General features: G+C 34.7%; 1 protein-coding gene across 2 annotated transcripts in view; it reads right to left on the reverse strand.

The window, feature by feature from the left end:
* Positions 1–25,969, reverse strand: part of LOC119083137 (zinc finger protein ush) — a 109,999-nt gene that overhangs the window by 43,907 nt on the left and 40,123 nt on the right. The window contains exon 2 of one of the 2 annotated variants that reach the window (XM_037192776.1): positions 4,405–4,446. In XM_037192776.1, the coding sequence (XP_037048671.1) occupies positions 4,405–4,446 (42 nt within the window). Of the gene's footprint in view, positions 1–84; positions 224–4,404; positions 4,447–25,969 lie in introns of those variants that run through there. The other variant, XM_037192777.1, reaches the window with a different exon arrangement.

Genomic DNA, 25,969 nt, shown 5'->3' on the forward strand with positions numbered 1-25,969 from the left:
TTCGTTAATTTATGCGAAAGCTCATTAAACTCTCGCTATTTTTCACACGACGAAAGTATATTTAGTTAAATGTCTGTGACATACCTCCGATTAAAAATTAAAAATTGAGTATTCGTTGCGGCAACACACCATGAACTTCACTCAGTTATAACGTCACTGCCATATTCATCATAACCGAATTATATCCGCAATCGTATTTACAGTAAATCACTTCGAAATCCACTTGCTGTGAGTATTAAACGTTGACTGAAAGTCTATCCGGAAATTTTAAAATTAAATTCAAAAGAAAAGTGTACACAAACAAAGATATTGTAGATATCCGTAGCCATACACACAACAGTCATACAATATAGGTATAATCTCTGAGTAAATATTTTCTTATCAGATACTGATTTTTTGGAACAACATTTTGATAATGAATAATATACAACTCGAGGTTTTTATCGCAAAAAGGAAAACCAAGCACTGTTTTCTGTCAACATAATAAAATGCAGATTTGCACTGGCCTGGCATATAGACATAGTGCGTTGAGATTTGATTAGTTTGCTTGCAATCAGGGCCGATTGTTTGAGAATTATTTCGCCAAAATTTTGTGGAATTTCTCTCAGTATCGCTATAGAATTAGGTGTAGTTTGCGATGTTTTTGCTCCAATATTGAGAATCTGATGGAAAGGAGGGATGGAAAAGGACAGGGAATTGTAAAATATGTAAGCAGAGAGACCAAATCAGTGGTCATTTCGTCACCTCAACTGTAACTTCGGAAGCTTTTGTGGTCAAAATTTATGTATAACCTCGGGAGAAGAGTAAGATAAATTTCATTTTCTCGGTTGACTTGTGTTCCAAGCTTACTACAAATATCAATCTCGTCGAAACGAAATTTTGAACTTTTTAAAATGCTTCAGCTTGTTTGCTGTCTGGTCCACTAATATAATCCCAACAAAAATCTCTTCGAGAAAAGTGTGACGCAGTCTTTGAAGTACAATTTCTAAAATGAATGATATCGCTAGAGTTGACGCTTTCAGCTTCGTTACGCAAAAATTAAATTTTACACCCAATTTTAGTTCAAACAAGCTGGCTTAGGTTTTCTCATCATCTGCCAAATAATTTTTACCAAAAAAAATTTGACTGGAAACAACCAAAATTTTACCAAAAAAATCTGCGTCGCATGTGGCAAATAAATTTTCTTGCTGGTCTGTTCCTGAACATCTGCCACTTTGCGACGCAGATTTTTTTGGTAAAGTTTTGGTTGTTTCCAGTCAAAATTTTTTTTGGTAAAAATTTATTTGGCAGATGATGGGAAAAACTAAGCCAGCTTGTTTGAACTAATTGGGTGTAAAATTTAATTTTTGCGTAACGAAGCTGAAAGCGTCAACTCTAGCGATATCATTCATTTTAGAAATTGTACTTCAAAGACTGCGTCACACTTTTCTCGAAGAGATTTTTGTTGGGATATCAGTCGTTTTAGAAGTGTAGTCAACACTGCTTTTTATAACAGTTTACAGTTTTAATTCAAAAATTTTACGAAATTCGAAAATTTGACGAAATTCGAAAATTTGACGAAATTCGAAAATTTGACGAAATTCGAAAATTTGACGAAATTTGACTAATTTCGAAAATTTGACGAAATTTGAAAATTTGACGAAATTCGAAAATTTGATGAAATTCCAAAATCTGACGAAATTCAGAAAATTTGACGAAAATCGAAAATTGGACGAAAGTAATTCTCTATCTGCCACCATTCAAGAAATATCTCCAAAGTCCCAATTGACCCACCCATTTCCAACTTTCGACATTTTTCACATATGCCCCTCTGTTCTACTCGTAAAACTCTGAGACTTTGCCGAAGAAAGTAACTCTCTATCTGTCACCATTCAAGAAATACCTGTAAAAACATAATTGACCCACCCATTTCCAACTTTCGACATTTTTCACATATTCCCCTTTGTTCTACTCGTAAGACTCTGAGACTTTGCCGAAGAAAGTAATTCTCTATCTCTCATAACCCAAAAAAATGTTACTCCTTTCATCCTACGCTCTAGTAGCTCAAAATTTGGTTACTCTAATCACTCTAGCTGAAATGAATCAGGCCCATTTTTTTAAATTATTTTTTTGTTCGAATCGTGTTACGAATACCTTTCATTTGATGGGTCGCACGCCTCTGTAGATTTCAATACAGCTAAGCTACAGCCGAAAACGCGTTCCCGACCCTCGAAAACCACACTCAGAAACCACTTCGAGGCCAATAAAACAAAATTCTGGTTTTTCCTGGGGTAATGGCGTATCACATTTTCATTTTTATGCCCACCCTGAGGCTCCTGCAAAATTTCATGGAGATTGGCTGACTAGTTTCCGAGATCGACCGTCGATAGATAGACAGATAGACAGATAGACAGATAGACAGATAGACAGATAGACAGATAGACAGATAGACAGATAGAAACATACAGAGTAAGTTGAAAGATTTTGATTGTTTGGAAAACGTTAATTTGGTGCATTTTCTATCAAAATGACCAACTTCAAAACGATGTATCTCCGGCAATTTTAAAGTTACATAGTCGAGTTATAGCTCGTTTTGCTCGTATTTGAAGCGAGAATACGATAGAATATGTTTTGTGGTGATATAAACCAAAGGGTAGAAACTGAAATGTTCGGCTATATATAGTTGCCGCGTCTCAAAAAAATTTCTTCGTTCTTTTTTTGGAAGTTAGACTGCGTCAAGTCCTCCGCTATCGCTCCGGACATGGTACAATTCCACTGTTTATGGGTATTTTGTAAACTTGTCTTTCCCTGAAAGCTACTGACACGCGTAGTTTGAGTTTGAGGTTGGTAGCCCAAAATTTGTGGGAGAGATGACTATTTATAAAAGCGGTTTTTTTCGGGGGTCCTGGATATCCATTTTTTTTTAAATTGTTGGCCGTTATACCAAAGAAATGTGTTGTTTCTCCAAAACCATTTACAAAAATGGTTACAAGATCTTTCGACGTGCATGAGATTATCAAACCGGTATAAAGACGTATTAAGCAGTGTGTTTGTATGAGTACCAGCTGGTAAACAAGCCTAAGCAAAACTGAAACGCAAACTGGGTTGACATTAACTGTATAATAATCAAAGAAGAAATAATCAGTGAAATACAGTCTTTCCAAACTCGGCCGAACTTCAACATCTTTCACAGAAATCGAAATGCCTAAAATCGAACTTCTTCTTCTTTCTTCTGCACGAATGCTTTACGTGCTACAAAATCGAATGAACTTCTTTACTTTTTTGTATAATTCTTTTTATTGCTGGGAGATGACTCAGTCAGACTACTAAAGTATTCCTCCAAAATTTTATGAATAACGAGCCCGTAATTTGGACATTTTCCCAAATTTTTAAATTTCAAATCGTGAAAAAGTTTTCACGATTGCGTCCCATCTTTCTCTATGACAGTTAACATTACTTTCCTTCGGCCTTTTAACCAAAATAAAAACAAATGAATCGTACCTACATAACACGCCAGTTACTAAAAATCGGAACGCTGGAGTCTTGGAATCAAAAGCAACCCCTTCCCTAACAGCACTCTCTGAATCCGAGTTTCGAGTGTTGGTTTGATTCTAGGAACCACACGGCCTAAGTTTTCGTTGCAATGATTCACGAGGCGATAAAAACAAACAATAGACGTAAAATTAGCACCCAGCACACTAATCAATTGAACACGGCGTAAAATAATATGTTTATGTGAGACTTTGCGTTCGACAAAAAAAAACGAACTTTTAAATTGTTATACAAATGACATGTTATATCGTAATTATGCGACGCGATGTTTTAAAACATGATAATGCCGCTTATAATATAGCATTCAACCGTTCGTTGGTTGGCTGGTGTGCCGTTGTTGTTGTTGTTGTTGTTTTTTTTTGTTCGTTCTCGAAATCTAAATAAAACGTTGACTAATGTGCATTTGTTCTTATCATACTTTTTTGTACATAAAAATGGTTTTCTTTGTATAATGCGGGTAGTGTTTCTTCGATAAGAAAATATAAACGATGAAACACCATGATAAAAAAGTTCAAACCCACATAAAAACAATCATTCAATGTAACCATACATAATACCGAATGTAAAAAGAAACCTGGAGATATTTTATGTTTTTATATGTAGGTTTTTCCTTCATGCAATGTTATACAATGTTATACATACTAAGCATAACGAACAGAAAAAGCAAATCGTTATATGAGACATTTCTAGCTCTAGATGATGTTTCAATCTTGCAATGTGTACGCTTTTGCAATGAAGTGTAAGACTGTCAAAATGTTTATTATTATCATTAACACTGTCGATGTTTGTATATCCATACAACCGATCAGTTTACATTGCAGGTCTCGAAAAATTAACCATCTAAGAGTATAATAATACAAAATGTGTGCATACCTCTCAATGTTTCCATTTCTCCAGCCGTACTTTCGCAATCGCCTGAAAAGAGAGAGACCAAAGATTAATGAGCTGTAGAATTTAAACAAATTTAGCTACACTAAGAGATCGTTGTGAAGGAAATTCTACGATCAGGTCAGATGTGAAAGAATGTCGCTGGACTTGAATTTTGAGGTTCTATTTTCGCAGGGATTTTTTTGGGAATTTTAATTCCGAAAAATTCGGAAAAAGTTCCAAAAAACTTGTAAACAAAAATATCGAAAATAAATTTCTGAATTTTTTCCGAACTTTTCGAAATTTTCAGAATTACTTCAGCCAGGCGATGTTCGAAGGGATTTTTGATTTTTTTACTCAAGCAGCTTCAGAAAATTCAGAAATTTATTTTCGATATTTTTGTTTACAAATTTTTTGGCACTTTTTCCGAATTTTTCGGAATTAAAATTTCCAAAATAAGCCATAACTAGACCTGCTTGACGGTCAAGCAGGTCTAGTTTATGGCTTATTTTAGAAATTTGAATTCCGAAAAATTCGGAAAAAGTGCCAAAAAATTTGTAACAGCCTGGAACAGTCAAAAAAGTGCATTTTTATTCTATACGTGTTTCATCGATTTCAGCTGTTATGCCATTGTAATTTGTATTGTTAAAACAGCTGAAATCGATAAACACGAAAATCATAAAAATGCACTTTTCTGACTGTCCTTGGCAGTAACAAAAATTCCGAAAAAAAAATTCTGAATTTTTTCAGAACTTTTCAAAATTTTCAGAATTACTTCAGCCAGGCGATGTTCGAAGGGATTTTTTTACTCGAGCAGGTCTAGTATATGGCTAAAAATAAATAATTCCGAAAAATTCTGGAAAAAAACCAATTTTTCGGCAATTCCGAAAACTCCGAAAAATCAGCTGTTATGCCATTGTAATTTGTATTGTTAAAACAGCTGAAATCGATAAACACGAAAATCATAAAAATGCACTTTTCTGACTGTCCTTGGCAGTAACAAAAATTCCGAAAAAAAAATTCTGAATTTTTTCAGAACTTTTCAAAATTTTCAGAATTACTTCAGCCAGGCGATGTTCGAAGGGATTTTTTTACTCGAGCAGGTCTAGTATATGGCTAAAAATAAATAATTCCGAAAAATTCTGGAAAAAAACCAATTTTTCGGCAATTCCGAAAACTCCGAAAAATCAGCTGTTATGCCATTGTAATTTGTATTGTTAAAACAGCTGAAATCGATAAACACGAAAATCATAAAAATGCACTTTTTTGACTGTCCTTGGCTGTAACAAAAATTCCGAAAAACAAAATCCTGCATTTTTTCAGAACTTTTCGAAATTTTCAGAATTACTTCAGCCAGGCGATGTTCGAAGGGATTTTTTTACTCGAGCAGGTCTAGTATATGGCTTATTTTGGAAATAACTCCGAAAAATTCTGAAAAAAAAACAATTTTTTCGGCAATTCCGAAAACTCCGAAAAATTATGATTTTTTTCCGAATTTTATCAATTTATTCTTTATTAAAAGCGAAAAAAAAGGCAATTACTATGCAAAACTCCCAAAATTAAGTCCCTATTCATAGTCTAGGTAGGGAGATACATATGACGTCACCAATTTTTCTGCCATTCTGCCAATTTTCTTGTTTTGTTGAGTAAAATAACTTCCGTTTCTGTGGGACAATTTGTTTATTGACGAGTGGCATTATATCCCATGCCTTCGGGAATCGGGATACAAACCTCCCACTCGAAGATAAACCCAATTTCCCACAATTTCCCGGATATTTTCACGGAACTGTTGTTCCATCACTGATCTCATTAGTAGCTCAAAACAATAATAAATTACTTAAAAATTAGTTAATTAACACGGAAGAAATTCTAACACAATCACAACGAGACTTATGTGAGAGAAGAAAGCCACCAATGGACAAACAATTACGTTTCTGTCATTTATCTCCTGTAATGTCATAATATTCACAATTTGAGTGTCACTTTTAGAATCAAAATGGGCTAGATTTAAACACGTCATTCACAGAACGTACGTTTATTAACTGAAAATTTCGATAAATGGTCATTTGCGCACGGCTAACTTCGATAATTTCACATTTTTTCACGGAAAACTTCGATAATTTCTCATTTATTCACTGAAAATTGACAAATTCTTGACAGTATACTAGATGTGTGTTTTATTTGTGGGGAATATGAATGAGTGACGGCCGACGGCGTCATGGCGTGTTTATGTTTCAATTTGATTTTTGAAATTTGTTTTTTATGGTGATTATGACATTACAGGAGATAAAACCTTGTTCCTAACACGGTAGTAAATGGGGGTTTTGCGCACACGATGTGTTGCCGAACTCGCTTCGCTCGTATCGGCAATCTCACATCTAGTGCGCAAAACAATCCCATTTACTACCTTATTATGAAAATAGCTATTTCCGGGGAACCTGTCTACTTTTATACTAAACCGAAGTGAAAACAAACATTAAAGAAAGTCCGAGTAATCGTCATACTCATTCTGTTTAATAGAACTTCAACCAGCCGAAAGTAGAATTTCGTCTACCATGTGTTGCTTACCGGGTGGACAGTGGACAAACGTAAATTTAATGTTTATCCATACTACACCACACACATTATGGTGGATGGATAAAACTAGCTGTTTAATGAAAATTGTTTACTTATCATGACAATGAAATGCATGACTGGAATGTATAATATTGTGGTGAGTAGACTAAAAAGCAGATATTTGAATTAGATAATGACGTCATTTCGACACACAAAAACCGTTTTATCTATATTTGAAATCGTGGTAATTAATCAAAATCGTTTAAACTGATAAAGCAATTATTGTAAAGCATTTAGAGTATATATATGTATATTCATAGACAATATTCTGTGTTGGATTCGACATACTTAGTGAGATAGAGATAGATCAAGAGAGAGAGAAAGAGAGAGAGTTTCATTACGATACTCCACAACTATTATTTTATCCTATACACACAGACACACACACACTCCATAATGCTGAGTTTAACAAAAATGTATAACCGATAGATTTATACTCTAGCACAATATACTAACAATAATATAATGGTTGTACTGTTTGTGGAGCAGCGAATAATACCTATATTTTCAACAACATATAGATATTATGATGGGAATGAAAATACGGTGTTAGATTTAAAAATTTGATTTGTCTTATTATCTGAACGATCTATTATTTTTATCTATCAAAATAATCATTTTTATTTCAAATAACACGTGAGGTTCACAGCACTTCATATCATTCATGCATGTTTGGTATGTGGAAGTGGGTTTTTTTTCGTTTCAATTTTTTTTTAGAGTTTAGTCGTTTTTAGTATGCATCGCATAAATGTAACACTTTACGAACAGGCGACTATATAGTATGTACTATACATCATACTTCATCGACAATGTTTTCTTTTACTCCATTTACATAATGAAATTTTCTGTTTTATCTACCAGTACATAGGGAAAAAAATTTTTTCACTGATAAATCTACAGTGAAGCATTGTGTTGCAGATAGACATTTTTCATAGTAAAAGTCGAATCGTAAAAAAAGGAGATTGTGACTTGTTAAGGATGATAAGCTACAGTCACTGCATTCCTTCATTCCAAGCATTACATTTTGTGAAATATTTTTTAATCGTCCGTTACTGGTCTTACTCTGACTAGACACACCCGAACGAAACCTCATTCAAATTTTCGTTCTGTTCTTCTGTCAAGTTTGACAGTATGAAAGAAAAATTGGAAATGAGTTCCTTCAAGTAAGGCTCGGAACCGGCCTGAAATATCACTTCAGATTTATCCGATCTGAACCCGACCTGAAATCTGATTCTGTTAACACCTGAACTGAATTGACCAGTATACTGATTCTACCGGAAAAACAGTAACCTGACCTGACCCGACCTGACAGGTTTTCAAGTCTTTCAAGTTTTTAATCCTTTTTTGATTCCACTTTTTTCAGTTCAGTTCAGGTCAGATCAGATCAAATAAGTTCTGATGAATTTAAATCAGCAAAGTTGTCGAACTTCAAAAATGCAGGTCAGATCCGATCAGGTTAGATCTAATTTCAAGTTCAGATGAAGGGACAAATCTGTTTCGTGTCTTACTTTCGTGTAGCTATAGTTACGCTTAGCCTTACCGTTAGACTAACTTGTCTTTCATAAAGTATTTTCCAAAATTTCCAAAAAATTGCCAAAAATTTCCAAAAACTACGAACGTCCAAAAACCAAATTTTTCCACCATTTCGAACGGTTTTCGTAACTGCTGAATCAGCCTTGCGTTTTAAATGACTCTCGATTATTTCTTGACACTATCAGGTTTCAAATGAACACGAGCATGATTCATTTGAAAGATGAGAGCGTCAATAATCAAACATAAATCATTGAGAGCTAAAACATAAGGCTGAGCTCCGGGGTTGCCAAAACAGTTCGAAATTATGGAAAAATTCGGTTTTTGGACGTTCGCAGTTTTTGGAAATTTTTGGCAATTTTTTGGAAATTTTGGAAAAAGTTTCAAAAAAAAAATTCCAAAAATAGGCCCTGTTATGAATAAGATAATCTTCAGTTTCGAATTTAACTTGGCCATAATAGATGCTTTTAACATTTACAAACGATAATCACTCCGCAATAAGATATGAAATCTATTACTTCATTTGTTTGTCCAGTTTAGTGTCTATACGAAATTTTATTGCTTCAGTACTTCAAAAAACCAACATTTCATTAGATATTAGCAAGGTAATTGTTGAATGTGTCCTGTCAAATACCGTCCTCTCTTTTGCGAATTTTTAGACCCTCCTCGTTCCCACGTTTCCTGTATCTTGTGTACACATGTTCTATATTCTTGATGATTGTATAGCTCATCCTACCCAGCCCGAATCGAACTCTTCTTTGTCAAAATTAATTTTCTGTCCTATTTTCGTCTCACCACCAACCCCCTTCGAAGAGGAGGCGATTTTAGTATTATAAACATTTACATGATTCGATTTCGACATTTGAACTGTTTCTGAATCCAAGCATCAACTCTGTACACAATTATTGCCATCAATATAACTCGACACGTACTTCAGTTCCATTCCATTCTACGGAGAGCTCATTTTACCAAGAATCCACTGTAATATTAAAACATATACACAAAAAGTTTTACTGCTATCGAGCAGCCTTAACGATCAATAAGATAAGAGTTGTGTTGCCCGTAGCGCACTAACAAAGCACGAGATGTTTCATATCGATAAGAGATCTTTTGCAATGATTAAATTTAACATAGAGCTCTGTGTTGGTTGTTGTATATGTTTTCAGAAAGTTAATTGTACCAAGTTCTGGAATAAATATATTTTTGTGAAACAGAAATTCACTTTTTATTTTATTTTATAGTCTCAGTCTGAATGTTGTGTTGTTTATGCGATTACAATACGTTGTGTATGTGTACACTGGCTGAATTCGTTATTATATTTATGTTGTCATCATAAACAGGAAGAGATTTCAGTCCACTACTCGAGACTCGATAGAGTATTCGTTCCAATATCATTTGATTGATTTATGATTGTGATAGAAAGACGTTATCCGCATCCGAATAATAATCCAAAATGTTTCCAATTTTGAGTCATCAACCGTTAAGAACGCAAAAAATCACCTTCACTTCATTCAGATAATTGTCGTGAAATTTTGACCGAAAATTCAATACGGGACAATACGACTTCTACAGAAAATCAAAACGACAGACAATTTGCATTAAACAAAAGTTGTTCATATCTAATTTTGCTTCTATCCGCTTTGGAAAAAAAATCCATACTCAGAGTTTCGTTATCGTTAAGAACCATATTCCTAATCAGTTTGTCCGATCAACAATTGCTATTCGCCTTGCTGCATGTATAAATCTCTATATATAGATACTGTCGTTGTATGTGAAACAGGGGTTGGTAAAATAGACTGCAAATCATTTTCGAGTCACTTTTCACAGATGTTCGTTAAGAAATTCAACAAAAAAAATCAAAGAAATTTCGTCGAATTTTAATGGTTTAAACCATGTCTTAGATGCATACACTGTCTTTAATCACAATTGTCGCGATCGCGAGCCATGTTTCAACGTCATTTATTTTCAAATGGCATTTCTATTTATTGCACTATTTTCGATTCGTCGCTATTTCTCTCACATGAATACAACAAGAGATAATTGAAAAAAAAAACGGCAGAAAAAAACGACGAAAAATTCGAATAAAGAAAACTTTAACACTTTCACTCACCCCTGTTTCTATTCCATTACTGTCTCGCATAACAAAATACTACGTTAGGTATGCTAGACACATGTATTTTCTGAAAATGCTTATCTTTCGGTGTACATATACTATATATATATATACCGTATTCCCTGCTCTTACGTTTTGTCCGCGCGCGACTACCCTTATCGGTGTTTCCGAATGATGAAAATTGATAAGCAAATAATATTAGTGGGAGAGCTCTCTGTAGTCTATATGGGCACGGTAGACATTTATATGTTTTGTATATATATAAACTCATATTACCATTTACCAACACATTTACACTCCACACACTATCTCTCCTGCACGTTTCGTAGAATTGTATGTAAACGAATAAGGAGCACAGTTCTGTATCCGTGTTTTGCAACGTGAATTTTATGTGACGGTGTAGTAATGTGGCACCGAATTGTATGAGATGTTTTCGATGGCACAAATGTTTTCGATGGCACAAGTGGAACTGTTTGTTATTTTTACAACAAAAAGCGAGGAGGAAGTGGAAATTACTGTTACAGTTGAATGAACGACTCAGTTTCTTTAATTTGACATTCCTTGAATTCTCATACGTTTGTTTATCCATTTCCAAGCATTAGGGAGTATTCTTTCGATGTCATCTATAATCTGCTGCGATGACAAAAATTACCACTGAACCAGAGCCTAATATTTGGGAATCGTTTTATAGAATTTTTGGGAATTTAGGGAATTTTAGGGAATTTAGGGAATTTTTGGGAATTAATTCCCAAAAATTCCCAAAAATTCCCAAAAAAATTTCTTTTCTTTGCATTTTTATAATTAAATGCTCGTAAAAGATCAGGAAAAGTTCAAAAACCTTTAAAAACTATGAACCAATAGTAAGTCAAAAATTAGATCATTATTCGAACACTTTACCATTTAGCACACGAACAAGTCTAGCGAATCATAACCGAAATGAAATTACCTTGCAATAACATGACATAATAAATGTCTCTAGTCTTCAAAGCCTAATATTTGGTAATCGTTTTTGAGAATTTTTGGGAATTTTTGGGAATTTTTGGGAATTTAGGGAATTTAGGGAATTTTTAAGAATTTTTTGGGAATTTTGGGAATTAATTCCCAAAAATTCACTAAAATTCCCAAAAAATTTCTTTTCTTTGCATTTTTATAGTTAAATGCTCGTAAAAGATCAGGAAAAGTTCAAAAACCTCTAAAAACTATGAACAAGCAAAAAAAATGGATTTTTTTGGAATTTTAGTGAACTTTTGAAAATTGGTTCCCAAATATTATGCTCTGAAGGATATAATTCTCGTCGATGTACTCGCACCAGCCAGGGCGTATACTCTACTTGTAGGTCTCTCCAAAGCCGACATTAGTACAACACCACAATAATTTAAGAGCAATCTACACTCCGACTCCCTATGAAATACATTTTTGATGATAACTTTTTATTCGAATTATTTTTGAAAAAAGTGGCCTCATCGTTTGGTGCCAGAGAACATATAAGGTTTCGATAGCCACTGGAATTGTCCAGATTGATGTAGTGTACTGAGAAAAAACTCAAAACTCCTAAAATTGTGTTTTTTGTGATATTTTTTGGACTTTTGAGTTTTCTCGGCGTAGACTGCATCAATTTTGACAATAAACCGCGAGCGTTAGTCCATATTATTTTTATTTCAATGAACACATCAAAAACACACTGAAAATGTATATTGATATTGGAAAAGTGGAATTTGAAATTCTTAATTTCAGTTTAAAAAGCCGCTCCAATTTTAAAAAAATCTCGCGCTTGAAAAAAAAACAATTTCGTGACTTAACAAATTGGGATGTTTTATTTGTTGACAGTTCGTGATCACCGAGATAACCAAAAAACCAACACTAACAAACAAAATATTCCTATCAGCTGACAGATACCTAATATCCCATTTCGATTCTTTAGAGTTTCCGTACGTGAGTTCATCATGGCAGTGATTTTTTAAATTAATTTCTATAAAAAAATATAAAAAGTTTTTATAACAAAACTAAACTTTTATTAAAAAAGGCTCGCGGTTTATTCTGGTGGCTATCGAAACTTTATATGTTGTGGCACCAAACGATGAAACCACTTTTTTCAAAAAATATTCTAATAAGAAGTTATCATCGAAAATGTTTTTCATAGAAGGTCGGAGTGTAGACTGCTCTTAAAATAATTATTTTTGAGTTATAGCCGAAAAAGGGTTTTCGGTACCCTCTGACATGTTTTCACCTTTGAACACTTTAACGGAAAATTTAAAAAAATGTTCGAAAAAAATGAAAGATACGATTCTCTAGAATTGAAGACGAATCTATCACTCATTAAAATCGGAGACCACTTGTTCCCCTATCACCATCACCTCCAGTTTTGGCGATATGCCGCTTAAGCTCAATTTACTGAATATATTATGTTCAATCTGTTCTGAAATATTTGTTGTGTTTTTTGGGAATTTTTGGGAATTTTAGGGAAATTTTGGGAATTTTTGGGAATTTAGGAAATTTTTGGGAATTTTGGGAATTTAGAGAATTAATTCCCAAATATTAGGCTCTGCACTGAACTGTTTTCGATTATAATGGTCTGGTAAAATGAATGATACAACTGATGAAGTAATAGATTTCGTTGTCAATTTAAAAAAAAACACGTTTTGATCAAATGAAGTAACAGATTCAATAATAAAATTGCAGTTGGACAATATGTGTACACGATTATATGCTAGAAGTTTGCATAAACTGAGAAAACAATAAGTGAACGTGTCATATTGATTAAAAAACGAACATTTTCTGTACCATTCCACAGAAAATTTTCAATTAAAGCCTCCATTCTCATTGTGGCGATTCAGTGGTGCGTTAATTAAAAATAGTGATACGGCGACATGACAGGCAAAAAAAATAGGAGGAAAAAAACCAATTCCAAGTGCTTCTCTATGGAAAAATACTTTCGAATCTGAATGAAATTTCGTTGTCCATTTTCAATCAATGAATTATATGAAGTTGAGTTGTTTTTTTTTTGCATTATTAACAGAAAGGGATTCAATTGTATTTGCTCTCTGGCTTGAAAAATAGTGTTGGTGTGCAGTGAACTTGTTCAGTCGATACCTACTACTCGACTCTGTTAGTGTTTAGTTTAGATATACTGGAGACATCAATGCCAGCAACCATATAGTTTGTTCTGTGTTCATTTATAACAGACAATAACGACACTATTCCCGTACGTTTCTTCTTCATATTTTTTGTGAGTATAAAATAAAACAAAACAGAAAAAAAAGCCGAAACCTATATCAGTATCGTCCACACAAATTATATCTACCTACCTACCTACCTACCTACCACTACCTACACCACTAACAGTTCACAGAACATCATTATATTTATCATTTACTTCACCAGGATATTGATGGTTCAAAGTTTGTTATCATCAAACGAACAGCGCGTTGCCAGGATATTATCGTGAAGGCATCAACGATGACGAATTATTTAGATAGACTAGTCGGTCATTTTCATTTACAAAATGGCAATATACAATTTCGTATGGTTTATAACCATCAACGTCAAAGAATGTATAATATTGGCTGAGAGGCAGAGAGAGAGATAAACATTTTTTTTATGTCTCCAAAGATTACATTGATGCGTTTATTTTTAATTTATTGTTACGATTCCGATAAATCCGACTAGCTGGGATTCGGCGATAAGGTTTAGTTTGATAATAATTTTTGCGAGAGACAGTGTATGGTATACTATAATGGTATGTGTGTTGTGGATTTTAAGTAATTGATTTGATGGGCAGTTGGTTTAATGGACATGAACTAGTTTTGTTGTTTTAAAACATCGTATCGTTTGGAAGAAAAGAAATGGTGAAATCGTGAATGGATAATATAGTGTAAGCCTTCCAACTATGACTATTGACAGTACCGATACACTGTAGATGACGTCAATTTTCTATAAACCATTATGTCGGGTAAATGTTTTTAATTGACAATTTGAATTGAACAAAGATCTTGCTGGAATTGTTAAAAGCTTACACAAAGGGATTTCTACTTCATTTGACACTTCCCGCAAGTTCGAACAAAAGAAGATCTCCCCGTCTATGAAAAAGCAAAGATCCCGAGTTGTCATCTCATTTTTGTCTCTTATTTTTCCACATATCTTTGACGTATGGGGGTTTTTGCATCGAGATAAATTAAATTAACTGCTTTTTTCCTCTGTTTTTACGCTCTTTTAACACTGTATAGTGTCTGCGGCTTCTGTTGCTAGTGCCAATAGGACTAACATCTCACATAAAAGCTGTTGGGGGTGGCACAATTCATGACTATTGTAGTAACTACTTTATGCTAGTTACAGTTAGTGCATTTTAACATTTGGGAGTCGTTCCTCGAATTTTTCGAACAGTTTATAACAGTAGAAAGGGTGTTTTTTAGACCCGTACGAAGTACTGGGGTCTTATGCGTTTACGCATACGTCCGTAACACGTCGAATTGGACTCCCTGAGTAAGGGGAAACCTATTGTGGTTGTCTAGAGATGCCAAATCAGTGAAAAAAAAATGTCCGTCTGTCCGTCGGTCCGTCTGCACGATAACTTGAGTAAAACGCATCCGATTTTGAAAATTCTTTTTTTCCTCGTTTGGTAATGTCAAAAGACAGGCTAAGTTCGAAGATGGGTGATTTCGGATCGACCTCTCCGGAGCTGGGGCCCAATAAGTGCCTAAGTGTTTTTCGACGATATCTCCGGACAATCAAACGTTACACTTGTAACTGATACGTCAAATAAAAGGTATTTACAATACCGATCGACAAAAAAAAAGTTTTCGGAAATCGGATGACCGACTCGTGAGTTAGACCCCTTGGTGTGAAACAGATACAGGGCGGCAAGCAGTTTTTGCTTGTAGGTCGGCCACATTTCAACATATTTCGTCTGTTTTAGCTTTATTAGATAGGTATTGACCGTACCAATCAGGGAAAAAAAAGTTTATGAAATTATGTTCTCCGGAGCGTGAGCTAGGTCTTTTGGAGTGAGCTCTTATCTGGCTACTCGGCCGTACAGTGAACGTGGAGTATTTTGTCAATATCTCGAGTAAATTTTGACCGAATTTCATGAATTTTTTTTGTTTGAAAGGTATTAACGAATGTAAAGCGTCGGTACTATTTCCGGTCTCCTAACAAAATGGCTGCCGGCGGCCATATTGGATTTTAGTAAAATAGAAATATCTTGGGAAAAATGGTACTTAGAGAGTTTCTGTTAACATGGAAATAATTTGTTATGTGTGTGGGGTTTCAGGGATTCCATATACGGACATCTATATATACCTATATACAGCTATATTGAGCTATATACAGGCATATAGAGCTATATAATAGCATATTTATCTGTGAAATGTTTATTTACAGTGAAATTTTGGTAAATATAGCGGTATATAGCTGTTTAAATAGGAATTTATGAAATTTGTCTTCGTACGGGGCTGTCTATATTGCCTCCGGCAATTTATTTGTATATGCTAACAAGGCAAAGAAAGATAATGTAAGTGATTTTAAAGGGCGAATAGCTTTTCAGTAGAGAATGAAGTAAAAGAAATGAAGAGTTTCACAGTAAAGGCTTTTGATACGAATAGGTGTTTCGTACGGGTCGGCGTTAGCTATGTTTTTGTCTTAATTTTAAAGATTATGAAACAGTGTAATGAACCTTCAGTCTTTTATTGCCGCGAAATAGTTAGCGTAGATTTCGTGTTGATCAACTAGGGATGGTACAGCAGGTATAGCCGACTAGTATAGCTTCGAAATATCTCTATCTGATTCTATTCTTTTTTTTGTTTCCTCAACTAACAAATATCCTCCACATAAAATGTATCGGCCTAATTGTCGAAGTACTAGATTTCGAAATGCTGTGCGCATTCACAATGTGTAAGCTGTCTATATAAATGTAAAATCAAGTACTTCAAGTATATCTAAGAAATGTCAGTACATGTGGGTTGAACTTGTAGAATTTGTTCAAAGGGAGAACCGTTTCTATCGTAATTTTTGTAGGTGTAACCATCTAATAAAGCTGAACCAAACAATAAGAGATGAAGTTACCAAATGTACTGAATTATTTACAGATAGTTACAATATAACGTCTCGACGATTTGATTAACTTAAAGTAGCTAGAAGATTTTGTGTTTTTTTGTTAATATCATGTTTCCACAAAAAAACATGAAATTAATGTCGTTGACACAATAGAATAACAAATTGTCGCTATTTTAAGACAAACAAAATAAAAAAAATTGTATCTTCGAGGGGAAGAGTTGTATCCGAAGCCGAAGGTTTTTAATCACCAGATGCTTCTCATTTAAATTTTAACATAACACAAAACGGTGATTGCTATTGCCCAATATCGCTAAATCATCCGTCGAGTAACTATCATAATGAATTAGAATCCAACAAATAAAAAGATTAAAATTTTTTTTTTCAAATGTCTGCCCGATCCGATTGTTTACAATTTTCAAATGAATTTTATAATCCTTTCCCGATTAAATAATTTTCATTTTAATGTCATTCATCCATTTAATGTATCCGCAACGTTCAATTAAAGCATATGATTGGACCAACTGCTTAGACTAGCACCGCCCATATCTGGTTTTCTGAAGTGGTCTTTATCGTATTATATCTGCCACTTTATCGCCGTTTTATACTTATATACTATACGACATGTGGTTAGCAAGCAATATCCCCATTATCCCAAACAAAAATACTGAGAGTGGTATATGATATAAGAGCAATGAATTCAAAATAACACATATACGTGAGTAATGGTTTAAATAAAATGAAAAATAAAAAACGAATTTAACTTAACCGTGAGGTTTAAATGTATATTTATAAATTCAAATTGAACAAGATTTATCTGCTGGTTCTGGTATTAAGTTTTACCTGTTTTTCTCATTCGGTTGTAATCTCACTTGGTTACATAAAAGACACTGCGTATCCAATTTACGATTGGCGCGTAAAACTCGATAAATGAGCAATGCATTCAACAGAAAATTTTTAATATTTATTTTACTGGTTTAAACCGCTGTTTCATTGCTGCGACCGCAGAATATACGCTATTTCATTACAAAAATAAATCTTGTTCTACTATAAGTAGTTCAATCCACTCCGACCCAGTGAGCTTACTTCGAAAGCCATTTTGTTTGGTTCAGTTTCAATTCAATACTGAATAATGCAATGAATGGGCAACATATGTGCAATGTGACATTTTGTGCAAACACTACCTCTAAACTGGTAGCAAAGGTAGCGTGCCATTGTTTTAAGAATTTTAATAATTAATTTACTTACACAGTCATGAGCACCTAAGTGAAGCCGTGCTATCAATCTCTTCGGTACACAGGAATCAACATCTTCTGACTACTGACCTGACGTTGTTCCACACATTCACTTATGTTTCAAATGGGTATAGGAGTCACAAGATATTTGTGGAACAAAGTGGACTAAACACTGTCGCCACTGACGCCATGGCATGATGAGATGTTGGCAAAAATAACTCTTTAAAACTTTTGAGGAATTATGAAATTGCATTGCACTGTCAGATCGAAACAGTGGCAGAAACCATTCGCTAATTTTAATTAGCAATGTGTCTGCTTTATGGCACGAGTTTGGTCGTTGGAGGTTTAGTGCATAAGCACCACTGTTTTCCAAAGTTGCAACCCCGCGGAATTTGATGCAAGTCGATCGGAGCTGGGAGTTCATGATTCCATCCGAAGTGGTCATACCAACCACTTACCCTACCCGAGGGTTTGTATCGGTACCACGGGAGCTGGAAGCCCCCCGAGAACCAGAGAAACTCTCGGTATCGGGCCCAGCGACGGTTGAGGAGCCTATCCTTGGCTGAAACGTGGTGGCTGTAGGTTCGATTGCGCTTTATGCGCTGGGGTACTGCTCCCGGGGAAAGTGCAGTAAGGGTTGAGATGGGCTCTGGCCTCACCTTTGGTAATGTTGGTGCATGAACACCGGCATAAAAAGGTAGTTCTACGCGCTGATTGAGCGGTAATCTCGATCAAATCCTTTTTGGAAAGGAAGAGCTGTTAAGCTTATGGCAGCTAAGCTCTCTAATCTAAAGATATGTTATTCTGTTTTCCAAAGTCATGTGGTCGTTATAGACCTTTTTGGAAAACCGAACCAACGATGTAGAAATATTTCGGTGTTTCTACATTAGAACCAAACACTCCACATGTACTTGTGTGAGCGTTCGAAGTTTTGTTCTTCGTTCGTTCTTGCACAACACTCGTACGTGCTTTCGTTGGTATTTACCAGCTTTGTGGTAGCTCTTCCACATGTCTCGCATGTGACTGCATGGCTAGTGATGAATCAGAATGAAAGTATATTTTCATTTTGCTTATGATTCGCTAGATTTGTACATGCAACAGGGTATGACCAGCCACTAACTAACCTTGCCACTGTCGCCATGGCCTGATGAGATGTTGGCAAAAATAATTCTTTAAAACTTTTGAGGAATTATGAAATTGCACTATCGTCTGTCAGATCGGAACAGTGGCAGAAACCATTCGCAAATTTTAAATAAGATAGTGATGACATGGCGGGCACTTTTACGTGTTCATGACTGTGTACAGTTCTTTTGACATAAGACAATTTCCATTCTAACGCGTGCTATAAACCACGAGATAAAAATCAAATGACTCACCGACGTAGTACACCTCATTGCAGTTGGTTATTAGTTCAGAAGTATATTAAGAAAAATGTTCTTGCATAACGTATAACATGACACATTGTGTATACTGTACGTACCCACACTGCCATAAACTCTAAGGCCTGACATATAATGCACTAAGAAAATGTTCAATATGTCAGCGTAATGAATACTAAGTAACATTTCCTTAAGTGCTGTCCTCCACGCTCAATCGCCGCACAATTGGAATTGCTAAACAAAGCTAATTTTTCCCCATATTTCTCTAAGCACAAACTTCCCATTTCCATAAAGTGTGTCAGTCCATTCACATAAATATTGTGGTGTTTGTTTTCTAAGCAGCAAAAATAGCAAACAAAAATTAAAAACACATTTCGTATACGTACGTATATCGTTCAATATATGTATATAAACGGACTAGCAACACTTGTTAACATAACTGTAATGCCGTTTGATACTTTATTCATTCCGAAAGGGTTTTACATTAGGGGGCATAAGGTGTTTGTTTTTTGCTCTCGCCAAACTAGTTTCGTTTCCCGCGTTCGAGGCAATTTAATGTTTTCAATTTGTTTTCTGCGGACTTTTCTTTTTGTTTCGTTTTTTTTTTGTTCAACTACCTTTTCCAGAATGTATGATACGTTCCAACCGGGCTGGCCTATTGTTGTATAATACGTGAAGGGTTTACGAGAACGGAAGAAAAGATGACAAATTTATTAATATCATCAAGGGTCTATGCTGAAGGTGGTGGTGATTTTGAGTTGTGATTTAAGTTATGTGCAAGAAATTCACGGAATTTATGGCATGTTGATTGGGACAGGTTGCGGTTGGATTTATTTATTTAGTTTTTCGTTTTGCAGCGAATGCAATGTGAGGCAATAAAATTTTATTGCACAATGCCTTTATACACTCGGTAAAAGAAGCTAATTTGAATATATTTTTACAAAGTCTGCATTAAAAAGAAAAAAAAGAAACTTTAGTTGGACATGGACAGTAAATTTATTTTCACTCGCAGATGACGAAAGGGACGTTAATTTGCTATTCAATAAAAAAGCATATAATTTTGCTATCATAATTAAAAATCGATAAATAATTTCCGCTGACCACCTGTTATGAAATGGCTCCAATTTATACATTAATCGCTTGACTAAAGAGATCGTCTTTTTATAGATTTTTTTAATGTTTTGCCCCCCATTATATTTAAAAAAAAATGTGTTTCGTCTCATTCATTAAAATAATGTCCGTGCAACATTCAATTTAAATTTTAAATTCTGCTTCACTCAATTTGACCAAGATATGTGCAGTTGGTGTTGATATGGAAAGAAGCGAAACGTTTCAGCAAATCTACCCAAAGATAGTAAGGCCAAAGAGGAAGTATTGTCTATACGTTAAAATGTCAACAGATAAGTAAAATTTCAAATTTTGCGCTAAAAGTACTTCGTTATTGTTGTACTGCTGCTTTATGAAAAATGTGAGAAAAAAAAATTGTTGAAAAACGAACATCAAAATATGGTTTCACATTTCGGTATATATTCGAATTCGATGTGTTTTTAAGATAAGGCTGAAAAATTATTTGAAGACAAAATCAATTGACAGTTCAGATAAAAATGTACGATAGAAGTGAGTGAAAATTTAGAGAGAGAGAAAAAAAGTCGAAAAAGGAAACGGAATGCAAAACATTCACACTCAATTCAAATTTAAAGCGAAGATAGCCACGACTGAAGTCACAGATAAGGGTAAATGGCAATATAATTGATGGATTGGCTAATATTATTCTGCAACAGATATAATGGGAAAATTATGGTCGAAATGAAGGGAAATTTCGATCAGGAAAAACTCACCCACTGTGAGTGTATAGTGGGCTTTGTCTTGAAAAGACGTACAAATTTGACTCTCTGCTGAAAATTTTCAAAAAATTAGGAAAATAAAAGAAATGGGAAGCTCAAATCAAATTGAAATCGACTTTTCTTGTGATTCCTGTACCCCCAAAAATCTGGAAGTGGAAATACCGAATTTCCAGAACCGCACTGTGACACATTTTGTTAAGAATATATAGAAGACATTGGATCAAACTGCATGAAAGAAATTGGCATACCCTATGCAGTCCACATCATCAGACGTCAATTGCCTTTTCGGTGCTGAAACGAGTCATATTTTCTGAAAAACTATGAGCGACTAATATTATTTCAAGATTGTATACCACTAATACCTTAACAGGTGGACGCATATCAGCCACACAGTTATACATTTCTCAAATATTAGGTGAATCTCCGAGGAGATCGGATAAGGAATTTTGAACGAAATATGGGGAATCTCGTATACGGAGATCTTTTGAATATATAACTTGATCATTTACCTGGTTGGCCTAACGTAGCCTCGGATGCATAGCGATTGAAATACATCGCTCGCTGGGTATAGTGTAGTCGGAGTCGGAAGAAAAACTCGATTGAATTTTCCCCAAAATATTGTTTCTTGTATTGTACGAATCACATTTATTGCTTACGCGCGATGCTTCCCCAAATTGTTATCGTCCTAGTACTTTACATACATTGACTTGACAGGGGAATTTATCGTTCACATAAACCTGTTTTATCTGTATTGACAACCCTCCATGCTTCTCTGCTACTTTGACAAAAACCTTCTTTGGTTTTGGATTCTAGGGTTCGATTCCTCTATAGGCACATAAAAATGATTCCACTAAAAAGTCGGTTCGATTTCGGGAGGCTGTTTTTCAAAAGAATCCCTCAAAACATTAATTATAGCTTTTATAAAATGAACATGACTGCTAAAAACATCTTCTGTTTAAAGAATCTAACAAACAACCATTCGAACATTATAAACACGTATACATCCATGACGTATGTGACATATACTATGTGCATGTATATATATATATATTCACTCTTTTTAGTGACAATATATTGTATGTGTAATGTGCATATAAACCATGGAACAAAATAATATTAAAAGATTTTGGAAAGTATTATCAGTCTTCCGCACGATCGCAATAATAGTGTCATAACTTTACCTAGTTGAATGGGGTGTTGGGGATAAAATATAGTGTACATATCTTTGTCAACATACGAAACAGTTATGTGCTGGATGCGCTTTGCACCGCGTATGTGTTTAGTTTTTATGTACACATGTATATACACACATAATCAACCCTTCCCCCTCCACATACACTTTCACATCGTCATCTAGTAAAGCTTTTAACTACACTGACTGTCACCTCTATTTATATATAATAATATTCCGCCACCGTCGCCACTTTATCTCATACTCTACGACAAGATATTATTTTAAATATTCTTGGCTGCTGCGTGGTACAATATAATTTTAAACATTGTGTATTGGGTCTTGTCTTTTTGTCTTCATTACTATAGAATTTTCAGCGATAATACCATAGTGTTTAAGTGTTTATACACTCGGTATATATATGTGTATTAGGATAACATAGAAATCTGTTTTTATCTATTCGGTACATTGCACCGACGACGAACGAATCTTTAGTTGTCTCGAGAAAAATGTTCTGTTGCTTACGAATTATATGGTGCAAGGATGAAGGAATCTCAGAGCTTGAAGATGATGTGTTTAAGCGATTTTATGATATTTATTTCGTGTAACATTATACACATCCTTATAACCGAGAGAGGGAGAGAAAGAGGGATTCTTTTGAGAAAGAACTTACCGAAATCGGACTCATTTTCCAGTGGAATTTTCGATTTGATCTTGAAGCCAAAACCACTTTCAAAAAAATTCTTCAAAACTTGTGTGGCTAAGTGGAAGTTGATCAAAACCGAGAACATACACTTTTCTTATAGACATGTATCCAGTTACATGAAGGACACATGGTCATGTGGGGTGTCATTAGTAAGGTAATTTCAGAGAAAATAGGAAAATTGGGAAAATTGAAAGCATTTGCGATGAAAAATGAGCAGGCTTCTACGGTGTAATACCTTTCTAGGCACATAACAAAAATTCCACGGGAAAATGAGTCCGAATTCGGATGGCTGTTTTATAAAAGAATCCCTCAAAACAAGTCCCAACAACACATCAGGCGGTGATTTATTTCGATAAAGTGATTTTAATTTGTGAACCGAATATATTGATGATGATATGAGATCTTCGACAGCATATTTCTGGTGTCATTTCATAAAAATGTCTGATGTTCTTGTTGTAGAATGCCGAGCTGTTGTTTACGTGTGTAAAGAAAAATTTCCTACAAAACTGATCTATTCTCACCTCTGCAAACTTGTAAAAACCTGATCAATCTGTACATTTATTGGTATAAAAAATGATTACAGATGATCGTGTCAGGTCAAAAGTCGTCACAAATTTTCTCAAGTTGCTTATCCCATCGCGCGTGCATATAACACCGCATATAATAATGCAACAATAATACTTATTTCGATGCTGGAAAAACAAGTACTTATTTGTATATATAGAGAGAGAGTGCTGCACACCAGAACCGCATAAAGGCAGTTAAGGTGGTAAAACGTATCCATCTATACTGTATAATCGATGCATACAATGTATATATACGTACACCACATAATCAAAAATCAAATTTATTTTTACATGAAATGGAAGTTAGCATATATATGTAGCGAGTACAAGTCAGTTGGTATTATTTCTCAACCGACCTCACAACTTAGTTTAGCACACTGATGGAAAAGTTGATTCTTATATATTATTTTTTTCGTGAAAGATCTTATTGTATGATTTAGTTTTTGCAACACCCAAAGGGAACAAAATTACAAGCCAGGCGAATCAAACCGTGTTTATGCAATGGTGCCATTCCATTGCGATTTGTCGTGTGCTAGATGCAGAATTTTCATTTTTCAATTCAATTCAATTCAATTCAATTCTAACTAATAAGAATCGGGCGCCACAGCTCTAGGAAGCACCAGTTGTTTTCTCACAATTTTTTTTCCCAGCAAATTGTGGAAATTAATAAGCGTTTCAAACGACTTGAACGATTTTCACTCAAGAAATTACAAGACTAACGATACCTTTGAATGATATGCAACCATTTGACTGGGTCTCAGTCTTCCCAAATGCATCCCCAAGCTAGAACTCTAGGAAAAACTAGCATTTCCAGCAGTTTTTCTTTGGATTTTAGAAAGATCGGCGTGTTTGGATGTCAGTTCCTAGATTTCCATCACTTCGAAGAGTGACACTTCTTCCCAGTGCTAGAAATCTAGGATGGTGAGTACTTCCATCGGTTTTTTTTTCGAAATTTCTTCTGGACTTGAGGCAAGTCTGAGATGTTTGGAGGCGTATCTCCTTCCCAAAGCTAGAACTCTAGGAAAAGTAGCATTTCCAGAAGTTTTTTGGTTGTCTTCTCTGGATTTGAGGAAAGATTGAGGTGTCTGGAGTTCAGTTCCTAGAATTCCATCACATCGAAGGGTCCATCTACTTCCCAATGCTAAACCTCTAGAATGACCAGTACTTCCATCAGTTTTTTTTTAAACTTTTTTCTTGATTTTAGGAACGGTTGAGGTCTTTGGAGGTTAGTTCCCAGAATTCTATTATTCTAGTCAGTGGACAGTGGATATTCGAATAATATAAGAACTAACCTCTAGAGACCTGAAGCCTTCCTCAAATCAAGATTTTTTTTTTTTTAACTGATGGAAGTACTGGTCATTCTAGAGCATTTGCGGAGTAGATGGACACTTCGGTGTGATGGAATTCTAACTACGAAAAGTTACGGAAAAATTCGGATTTTTTTCCTGATTTTTGGAAGTTTTAAGTCCTGGTCCTCGCCACTAGATCAACGAAGTCGACATGGTCGATGACATCCGGCAACTCAGCTTCTTACTTAATACACAGCGATGAATCGATTATAAAGAACGAAATCACTTCAAGGTACTGTGACTTTGATACAAGGAAAAATATTCGATTCCGTTAGATTCTGCGACAGTTCCTGAAGCAAGTTGCCAGAAAACCTGTTAACCAAAAGACTTCGATTCATCTCTCTTAAAGTATTTCGAAGTGTTTAATAGAAAATCTATTACTTCGTTTAGTTTAACATATATTGTGCTACATAAGACTACCATAATAACTTGAGGAAATTGTTCTTGGCTGTCGCTGTATCTTGTCAGGCATCCATTGTACGCAATATACGTCAGAATTTCCATGTTCGAAGGCAAAAAAATATATTTTAGGTAAACTAATGACCAAGAAAACGTAACAGGGTCTTGGCTCATTACTAAATGAAGCAACAATTTTTTGAAACAAAATACACTGAAAGTGTGCTAATTCTATCTTATAGAATTTCCAGGCATTTTATACAAAATCTATTACTTCGTATCGTCTGTTCTTTATCGTCGCTTGTCAGATCACTATCGAAATGTATAGGAGTCTTGATATCTTTTGACATTTTAATAGAGATACGAGATCATACAGAGTGGGGCCATAACCTGGTTATGATAATAACTATTACAATAATCAAGCAACGAATCAAGCAATTCTTATATTCAAAGTAAGAAGAAAATGTTCCTCGTAATTTCCAGTTATTAGTATTAAGCAAAATGTTGAGCACCTCTGGATTTCTTCAATTTATAGTAAGGGCAAACGATCCGTGAAAGTGTTATGTGGTATAAAGAATTCAAATCAAATCATCTACATCGTGATGCAATGCAAGTCTCAAA

The sequence above is a fragment of the Bradysia coprophila genome, unplaced genomic scaffold, assembly GCF_014529535.1.
Source record: "Bradysia coprophila strain Holo2 unplaced genomic scaffold, BU_Bcop_v1 contig_561, whole genome shotgun sequence".
NCBI lineage: Eukaryota > Metazoa > Arthropoda > Insecta > Diptera > Sciaridae > Bradysia > Bradysia coprophila.